The 11,017-nt window shown below is 37.7% G+C and overlaps 1 protein-coding gene across 2 annotated transcripts in view; it reads left to right on the forward strand.

Annotated features, from left to right (window-relative positions):
- The window catches only part of Tbck (TBC1 domain containing kinase), a 148,640-nt gene that overhangs the window by 76,102 nt on the left and 61,521 nt on the right, over positions 1-11,017 (forward strand). For both annotated transcript variants that reach the window (XM_029537455.1, XM_021195648.2), the window contains exon 23: positions 8,824-8,999. In XM_029537455.1, the coding sequence (XP_029393315.1) occupies positions 8,824-8,999 (176 nt within the window). The remainder of the gene's footprint in view (positions 1-8,823; positions 9,000-11,017) is intronic.

Genomic DNA, 11,017 nt, shown 5'->3' on the forward strand with positions numbered 1-11,017 from the left:
GAACAAAAGACCAGTGATTTTTGAGATTATATGTTTATTAAGCACTTTTAAGAGAAATAAGGAATCTGCCACATACCTTTGTTTATATTTGCTGAATATTTTCTACTCTACCATCTTTTGAAACTCTGTCCAACTTAATTTCTTTTGAGTATATTCATCCCCCACCATGGATATTTTACCTGCCAAAGGTGTTTTTGAATGTCTGGGTGTGTTGCTCAGAGATAGAGCACTTGCCTAGTGTGCACAGACTTAGAATTCAATCTATGCTGTTGTTGGGTCAGGTTTGTATGTATACTGCTGCTATCTCCTCTTCATTCATTTTAGAACAAGAAATGCAGTAGATTAGAAATAGAATGCAATAATATGCGTGTTTAATAGTAATGTGCTCAGTTATCTGAATTCTCAGTTTTATACTTCACGACCTTATGTGATGCAGAGTTTGAGGGAATGCATTCTCTGAGAACAGAAGGCTTTGTATACAAAGACAAACACTCATTTGGTCAAAAGCATAGACCAATTTAGTCATTTTAGCTAAAACAAATGTTCATTTATAAATCAGAGGTATTAGAAATATAAACATAAATGCTTAACCAATGATAATGTAACATATCATTGCTGTGATTTAAGGCGGCCATCACTGGAATAGACAGTCCCCAACTCTGATGTTTCCATTGTCCAGTGCCTAATATAGCAAAAGAACTATCAAGTAATTGTAGGTGCTCTAAAGCCTTTGCCAAGTTAATGTAGACTTGTACGGTTATATGGTAAGTTTTAAAAGAATTTTAGGGATTTTTTTAACTATACAAATAAAAAGCTTTCAGTATTCAATTAATAGACTCTTTCATTTAGGAATAAATATAAACAAAATAAGTTATAATGATATATTTTTTATAAGACAGGATCTCATTTTTCCCTACTGGCCAGGAACTTGAAATTTAGCCAAAGATGACATTGAATTCCTGATCTTCCTGTCTCTACCTCCCCAGTGCTAGGATTAGAAGTGTAGGCGCCATGCCTGGTTTCTGCGCTACTGTGGTCAAACGCAGAATTTCCTACATGCTAGACAGGTATTCTCTGAAGTGAGCTATATCTCCACAGCAGGTTACAACAGTACTTTTATACTCCAGGAAGTAAATAATACCACAAAATTTTAAGCCCTATAAGACTTAAGCCAAATATTAATGATTATAGCTAAAAGACTGCTAATGTATGACCTCTTTGTCACTTTAAGTAACAGAAGGATACGAAATGAAAAGAGAAAAGCTTTCTCAATAGAAGAAAGAAAGTACTGAACAGAGAAACCTATTTGTAAATGTCTTGTACTTAGAACCAACAGGACACTAGCTAGAAAAGAAAAGAGAAACTATAGACAGAAAAGTATCATTGTGGGCTGTGTGTGGGGTGTTTTTAAAATTTCTAAATATATCTACTTTTAAATGTCTTTGAAAAATAAAAAATATTGTCAAAAGTATTGTCAGATACCAAAACTGTGAATAATATGTTGATACTCATGGAGCAGTCCTGTTCCTCTGCCTTCTCCTCCAGACGTTCCAGCTTGTGGAGAGCAGAACATCCTCACGGGAAATGCTCTGCTGGAGCGCAGATCCAGGAGAAGCAGCTCATTCTCATGACAGTTCAGGGCCAGCTCTGCCTGTAAAGCTCATGCTGGTCTACCTAAAACTTTGGATCTGTTAACTACCCACGGTCTCAGGCTGTAACGTCGTGGCAGTTGCACGCTTGTATCTATCGCTGTGGATGCCTCAGAATCGCAGTGGGATGGGCATAAAAGAAGCTGACTGTGGAGCCTTTCTCTTTGTTCCTTCTCTTCCACTCAATCCTAAAAGTTACACGTTACCTAAGGATCCATTCTAGATGCCAATTAAATTATTTTGAGCTCAAAATTATTAAACATACTTAGATGGAATATTAATTTTGAGCTGAAAAGTTGTTAAGCATAAATTTAAAAAGTAGTTAATTTGAGGAGTTTTTCAGGGTGTAGGGTATGATTGTGTGACTGCCTAAATAGAATGTCATGAAAATTCATTTTCGCGAAATTTCAATTTACATTCAGCCTTGTTAATGGGACAACAGGGTATAACTACTTCATTATTTTTGAAATTCTTAAAATGCATTGTTTCTAAGCTAAAATAAATAATTTGGGGAACTACAAAGTCAAAAACAGGGCCCATAAAGACTGTCATGTTATGTGACATAGTTAGAAAACATGGAAGTGAGAAAAGAGCACATGCTGTGAAACCTCACACTGCCCTAATGCAGGAAGGAGGCAGATAAAGGACGAGACAAGAGGGCTGAGGACCGTGTGTGGTGGTAGTGGTGGTGACACCATTGGTTAGGGGCATTGCGTGGGGTGCTGAGGAATTTGGCCATGCTTTGTGTATGATCTGAAAATTGTAAGAAGGAAAGGTATAGTATATTATGTGCATTCTAGGAAAATCATTCAAGCTATGGTGTGAACAATAAGGTGGGCACCTTCAAAATTCTGTTCACTAAGAAATGGGAAGAGAGTTATCCAAGAGTATATTCAAAAATATAGTAGAGCTTTTATTGAAGGGCTCTTTACCAAAATACATTTCATGGCAAAGTCTTGAGTGCCTTAAGATGACCGCTTTCTCTAATACTGTGTCTCATCTTTGCTCATGCACCTTGTATTGCACACACACCCCTTACACGCAGTCCTTAAATAGGGGACACTGGGCTCCTAGCAGGTCCTGGATCTTTGGAAAACCTAGACTCTATATCATATTGTAAATACTAATTTTAATTTTTCTTCATTTAAAGCAATAGTTATCAACCTTTCTAACACTAAAACCCTTTAATATAATTGTAGTGACCCCCAACTTCAAAATTATTTTTGTTGCTTCTTCATGACTATAGTTTTGCTACTGTTATGAATGACATAAGTATATATGGTTTCTGATGGCCTTAGGTGACCCTGGGAAAAGGCCATTTGACACCCAGAGGGCTTTCCACCCACATGCTGAGAACTGCTGATCTAAAGACATTAGATGATAGTAAAGATGCTATCAACCTGAAGGTCTGATGCAGTTCTCTGTGTAAAGGCTACTTCATGGTGTGCGATGTTTGTTTTGTTTGTTATGGTCTCTGCTCCTAAGTTAAGCCTGTTCTAGTTTGTCTTCTGGAGTTCTAAGTCCCATAGTAGTAGTTTTGGAATGTTTTCATGTCACTGCATATATGAACATACAGAGACTATGACAATATGCAAAAACTTATACAAGTTCAAGTCAGACAGAATCCCACCAAGGAGAACTGGGGTGAACACAGAGTGCCACTTCAAACCAAGAAGCTGTTTGCAATTGGTAGCTGCTGGGAGAGGGAGAAGCAGTTTTCCTCTGCGGAGGGGGTTGATACCAGGTACAATACCAGCCACACTCAGTGCCTGGCCTCATGCTCAGGGGCAGTTGGTCAACACAAAATGAACTGTATGTATGTTTGTGCTTTGCTTTGGTTTGCTTTTGTTTGGTTTGGTTGGTTTCTAAGATTTCTAAGAAGGAATTTGGTGGAAATGGAGTTGGAGTGGGATCTGAAAAAAGTTGGGGACGGAAAATGAATATAATTAAAATATTATATTGTATGAAATTCTCAAAAAATAAATAAAACATTAAAAATAAAAAATAATTGTTGAAAACAGCCAATTTGATTGAAAAATCATCAGTATTCTAACATTTTTGTAGTCTGAGAAATGAAGCTCTAGGACCAAGGAAATGGCTCACCACTGGCTGCTCTTGCAGAGGACCTGGCTTCCATTCCCAGGACCATCATGGTAGCTCCCAGCCAGTTCCAGGGCATCCAGTACTCTCTTCTGACCTCCATTAGCAGAAGGCATGCACATATATGGCACACATACATACATGTGGGTAAAACATTTTCTTATATAAAATAAGGTTTTTGAAAAAAACCTGAAGGTTTGTACAGTTAACAGTTAATATGCAATTCTAAATCAAGTATCTATAAATTTCAAACATAAAGAAACATTAAAGGAAAATATGTAAAAATTGGTTTTTTTCTATTTAGACATATTTTCATAAAATGTGTAGGTTTGCATTATCTAACTCAGTTCATTGTGACAGTTGTCAGCAAATATGTAAATCCCACCCCAGATACAGAATAGTCTTATCCGCCCAGAAAATTCTTACTTTCTACCTTCTAATAGATATGCTCTTCTTCCATAGCAACTTATGTCTTCCTTACCTCATTCTGTCAACCTACAAGAGCGTTAATGGTTGGGGCTTTTATTTCCCGAGTTGTTTGTTTTGATTTTTCATTTATTTTAATGCGATGAACTGAACTCAGGTGAGCCGAAGAGCTGGTGTTGAAATTGTGAATTATAGCAACAGCACTATCTGAAAATAATGTCAGCCTTTAATCATTACTGAAATAGCATCTCACCCGTGTTGAATGCTTCCATGTGGAGAAGCACCAGGCAAGGGGTGGATGGATGAGCAGGGCCATGGGCTTCAGATGCTGCCAAGAGCTGTCACTTAGCAAATGGTCCCTCTTGATGTTAGGAACTTGAAGGACAGACAGGGGATTAGTAGAAAGGGCTAAAAATGGAAATGCGCTGGGTCAGAGTGGAAGGGAGTCTCCATTCTTCTACGCAGGTAACCTCAGACTTGCCCTAAAAAAGTCTCTGCTACTGAGAGGATCCCAAGTAAAGGAGCCTGGACTGAGGGTGCAGACATGTACAGGAGTGTGGTCAGCATACACAAAACAGCTAGCTAATAAAGTTTTAATCATCTTAATACTTTATTGGTGTCCCATTTCCCTTTTGAATTATGTGCTGGTCATTTCTCTGTGTCTGTAGTGTCTAGCTTACAGAGTTGTGGCAAACGTTAAGAGTTTTGTAATCTCATCATTTCCCTTGCCTTCCATAACTTGCAGTATTGCTGACGTGAGGGCAACTACGCTTGTCCTAACCCCACAGTGCATTTTCTGTTAGTGCTCACCTTTGTCTCTGAACACACTGGAAAAGCCACGGCGAAGCTCTCTCACAGCCCGCTGCTCTTCCTCCTCCTCTTTCTTCTGTTTTACATGTATCAGTTTACCTGAGTACACTCTCCTTAACCCTTGACATCGTCACAGTTACATTACTACCCTTACCTGTCAAGTCTAATATCGAGATAATTGTTGTTCCATTCCTTTTTATTTGTTTCTCTATCACAAGAAACAAATATTACATTTTCTGCTTTTCAAATTATTGTTAATTATATAGTTGATATTGATAAACATAAATTATAGTCTAGCTTTCATCATTTTCCTTTAAAGAGCTTGGCCTTATTACAGAGTGTTAATATCTGATGGGTCTTATTTTTTTAATTTGGATTAATTCTTTATTAATGTGTGTCTGGTTTAACATTTTTAATACTTCATCCAAGAATGTAGCTCTCTAGATCTAATTAGGAAGCTCACTCCAAATTTTGAGCAAACTCCATGATTTCTGAGCCATTAATTACCATTGTAGACCCTAGTAATTCACCTTGGATAGTGCAAAAACTCAGTAAATGGGTAGTAGGTAACCTTTTCTGTGCGCATGCAGAGACAGTGTTTAGACTTACATCCACACTTAGACATCATTAGTACTCTTCTCGTCACACTTGTGCTGGGAACAGAAAATATTTGCCATGTAGGAATTCTCTACTTCTGACAACTTTAAAACAGTTTCAAAGTTTAACACTTTTGAAACTTTTTTTAACAAAAAGCACTTCTCTGTTAAATAGATATTATTATTATTATTATTATTATTATTATTATTATTATTATTATTATTATGAAATTTGAAAGTGCCAAGATCCTGAGAGCACATAAAAGGAATAAGTTATGCCAGTTTTCTCAAATTCAATTTTGACCTGACTTCTCAGAGAAGATAGTAGATCCCTTCATAGCTCAGAAGGAAGAAGATGCAACCCCGAGGCACTATGGTCAGTGAAGTCACCTTCAGGCAGAATAGAGATACAAAAGGTGTGTTGCCATCTGTGCACTCTCTCATGAGGGCTCATGGGAAGTGAGGAGACTCCTATCAAGATGAAGTAAATCAAGAAAATGAATGCCTTACCCCCTGTTCAAAAAGAGTTAATATAGAGGAGCACCCCCCCCAAAAAAAGGCCTTGCATAATAGTGAAGGAATGCCCAAACATTGGGGATTCAGTAGACCTAAGCAGCCATCATTCCTATCAAGACAAAACGGCTTCAAGAGAGACAGCCTTTTAAATCTGACTTTGCTCACATAGGAAACATGAGATGTGTGTTTATCGTGTTAAAGATGTTTCAGTTTTTCTAAGAGATATGATCCTGGTCAGTGAAGATGAAGAAAGTGGGAGTTAGAAAAATCATTTCACTCAGTCACACACACACAGAAGTCTTCTAGTCTTCCTTCACACCTGATGACCTCAACATAGGCTTCAGGCTTTATTTACAGATGCAAGTTCTTTTTTAATGCTGGTCCTGTGGACGAGAGATTGGTCTATAAAAATGATTGCACATCTGATGGCTTATAAGATACAGTTGCATTATGCTTTAATCATGGGGAGATTGGGAGACAGACAGGTTAGATGAATGGAGAAAGGGACAGCCACTGTCAAATTGGGCAGGGTCTCCTCAGCCTTTCAGGGTTCACCGCACACCACACCAAGCTGCAGAGCTCGGGAATCAGATGGAGACTGGCATTTTCCTTTGCCAGTGGCAGGGTGGAGCCATGCTACTGATACGGATCACTGACTTGATTTGAAGCTTTTCTGGATGGCAGATGTGTCAAACTGATTTGAAGGCTGGAAATACAAAATGTATGGACTGAAATTCTTTTTCTTTAGGGACTCCATAGTATTAAATATACAAAATTTATATAACTGATCATTTCTTCTCTTTAGCTATTAAGTACTTAATCTCAGTTATTGTAATTCAAAGTTTTCTAAAATGAATTGTTCATAGTTTGTTGTAGACATGTAGGGACAACTCTTAACATCTTATTTTTCTTGTAGTTGGTGTTTGTTTTCAGGTTGGTAATGGTAGAAATTTTTAAAAACACTGTACTGGCATCAAGTTGAAATAAATGCATTTATGTCTCAAATCTTGTTTAACTCTTTATATAATCGTATGTCAGGAATAACATGTAGAATGTGAATCTAAAATCTGACCTTTTTGTGTAGCCTTGGAACTAACCAGCTGTGAAGTTGGCAAAAATCGCTAAGAGCGGATAATGTAATGCCTAGTGAGTGGCTGGTCTTTCAGAACTGCTGCTTATATTCCAAACCTAATGAATCAGGATGCCTGTGTGATCCTTTAGCAGCTCAGACATCCTACCTGGGCAACACGCCTAACAGCCACTGTGCTTCTTAATGTCTTAGCTCATTCTTGCAAAAGAAATGGCTGGAGTAGGGATGATCTGACATCAGGATCATTGTGAGAATTAAATGGACCAAGAACATAGAATAGAAAGCTATGCCAGGTAATAGGGACCCAGTAAATGCTGTCTTCTCTTCTCCAAAGATTCTCCACTTTGTGATAGCAAACTATCCCAAGTCCATATGGCATGCGCTTGTTAGCAGTCTATCTCTACAACAAAGCACTTGAGACACGCAGCTTAATAAGAAGAAAGATTGTGTCGGCTCACAGATTCAGAGCTTTGAGTCTATGGTTACTTGACTTTCATTGCCTTTGGGTCTGTGTGTGGAGGTTGAACATTGGTAGCAGGAAACACATAGCCAAGAAAATAGCAAAAGTGAGCAAGAAGAGGGGGCGGGAATTAAATAGCCTTCCAGCCCTGCCAGCCACCTTCTACCAGCCCCAGTCAGAAGTGTGCTTTGTCATTTAAGACTCTCTCCGTCCAGTCAGGTCAGTAACCACACAGCATCCACCAAATCTAGTTGATGCCTGTCTCCACTTCTCCTTAAAGAGAACAGGAAACTTATGTCTTTGGAGTTTAAATGCATGTTTTTAATCTATTTCTTATCTGAACCCACATGATGGAACTGGGGACAAAGTGAGACTCCTTCCACTTCCTGGCTTTAGGAATGAATAAAGGGCAGCGCTAGCTGGTGCTGGGCCCCGTCTCTGTCATCTGGGACTTCACTGCTGGGCTCCACCTTCCTCATCTAGAAACGGTTAATTCTTCATCAGAATTGTTGGCCTCCTGGCTACAGTCCAGTCAGAAACAGTGATTGGCAATAATAATGAACACATACAGGCACTGCCTCTGCCTCAAAGCTGAGGAAGGAAAGGAAATACATCTATGAAAATGTTTCTTTTTAAAAGTCATTTTAAATCATTGAATGCATTATATCTCTACATAAAAGCTCACTTAACTCAAGAAATTATAAATGATGGGAAATGCCTAGATTGGTGTTTTGATCACCTTTCTCTGAATATATTATAGTTACTAAACAGCAGTATAACTTTTAGTGTATTTTACTACAAGCTGTGGTTAGTCAACATCTGAGTCTTTTGTCTAATGATTGCTACATCTAAGTCTATTTTACTTTGCAAAGGGGAAATAGTTACTAGAGTATAAATGTATCAGATTGTTAAATGAAACAAATTTCATGGTATTTAGATGACATATTGAAATACACAAAGATATTCATGCATACATAAATAATGTCAAATCCCACACAAGATGAGATGAATATATTTAAGTACAGGTATGATGATGTAATAATAACCAAATAACCTTTATATTTCCAATCACATACATGCACATTAATATCTACATTGTTTTTGTTGGGTTCCTTTCATCCTTAACAATACAGTCTAAGTTCTATAGATTTTTCTCTCTTCGTATTTTCAACCTAGAAATTGACATTGAACGCTGTGTACGCGAGTCGGTCAATCTGTTTTGCTGGACTCCTAAAAGTGCTACATACAGACAGCATGCGCAGCCTCCAAAGCCGGCCTCGGAGAGCAGTGCAGTGCGGAGCTCAGTGCCTTACTTCTCTACTGAGTGTACAGATCCTCCAAAGACAGACCTGGTATGTATTAGCGGACACCGGTTACAAATCCTAAGAGATGGGCTGCTGGTATGACCTACCGTCATTAATGATCATAATACTGTCATTCGTGTTCTCTCAAGGTAGTTATACAACTATGTTCACATGGTTAATTCAGAAGACCTCTGTCCCCTTTGATGTATAGTAATGAAGGTTGTTTGGATATGTTCCTCCAATGACAAGTTTTATTTTATTTTCTACATAAACATACCAGCTAGTAATACATCAGCTTGTTATATGAGATCACAGAAGCAAAGGAAGATTTCGTAAAACACATCAGTATTAAGAGTTGTTGATATAATAGGAACTTATTTGCTCATAACCAGGGAAATGATATTGAGAAAACTAATCCATTATGTCTTCGATATTGGCCTTCTTATTAATCAAATTTACAAAATATGTTCAACCTGACTTTTATTTATAACTTCAGTGTTCCCAAGATCCCAGTTTTATATTATCTTCATGATTTTCATGAGATTGGCTTTCAGTTAATATGCATGTATTGTCTTAGTGATAGCCAGGTATATTAATAGAGTAGTAAGGAGTAAAAAGGAAAGCTGTATTGATGAGATATTTCAAACTTTGACTTTTTAAACAGTATTTTTCACAATTAGATTTGTTTATAGTTGAATATTTTTGCATGAATCCACCTTTTTACACTTGATATTTTCTATGATTTTTTTTTATGTTCCAAATACCTGGATGCATCTATGTTTTGCCATTTCCCATTGCAGCCAATTTGTATTTCTTAACAACAGACAAAGATCTGGGTGAGGAAGAGGCAACAGCAACATGGGTATATCTGAGAAAGGTTATGATAAGTTACTAAGCGATCTCATGAGATGGGAATAAGGACCTACACTAGGAAGTAAATACTTTCACTAGTCTCCCAAAGGTTGGGTAGGCCTCCCAGGGGAGAACTGGCATTCATTGGGATAAAACATAAATATTTAGTGTTATTCTAAAACTATTTTTCAATTTCATATATATGAATATTTTGTATGTGTGAATGTTTTGCCTGCTTGTATGTATGTGTACCACATATGTGTCTCATGACCCCAGAGGTCAGAAGAATGTGTCTGATCCCATGGAACATGAATTATAAATGACTGAGCCACCATGTGGGTGCTGAGAATTGAACCCCAGTCATCTGGAAGAGCAGTCAGTGCTTCAAACCACTGAGCCATATCTCCAGTCCCTATAAAAAATATTTTTAATCTGAGATTTGGGGTCCTCTTTCCTATTTTTAAGATTCAAATTTAAATTTTAATATAAGGGGAAGTAGAAAAAAATCTGTGCTGATACTCATCAAAATTAGGATAATCCCAATTTAGATTCATGTAATGTCAAACCATCATGTTAAGTTTATCAATTTCATTTTTGTTGTTGTGGTTGAGATAGGGACTATGTGTCCTGATTAGCCTGGAACTCACAGTGATCCTCCTGCCTCTACCTCCTGGGTGCTAAGTTTAAAGTCCTAAACTACCATGACCAGCTTGTGTCTGATTCTTTAAAATTCTTTTACAGTAGGAAAAACATGTTCACCATTTAATAGAGTTGGCCTCAAATTTTGACCCTGGCTGGGTTTTTTTGTCACTTAACATTGAATAATCCACATTCTCCGCACTTACTTATGTAAGTGCAAACACACATGTTACTTACCTATGTAAGTGCCAACACACATGTTACTGCAAGTAACATGTAAGTGCAAACACACGTATTACTTACCTATGTAAGTGCCAACACACATGTTACTGACCTATGTAAGTGCCAACACACGTTACTGACCTATGTAAGTGCCAACACATGTGTTACTGACCTATGTAAGTGCCAACACACGTGTTACTAACCTATGTAAGTGCAAACACACGTATTACTTACCTATGTAAGTGCAAACACACGTATTACTTACCTATGTAAGTGCAAACACACGTATTACTTACCTATGTAAGTGCCAACACACATGTTACAGACCTATGTAAGTGCCAACACACGTGTTA

This window comes from Mus pahari, chromosome 4 (assembly GCF_900095145.1).
Source record: "Mus pahari chromosome 4, PAHARI_EIJ_v1.1, whole genome shotgun sequence".
Taxonomy (NCBI): domain Eukaryota; kingdom Metazoa; phylum Chordata; class Mammalia; order Rodentia; family Muridae; genus Mus; species Mus pahari.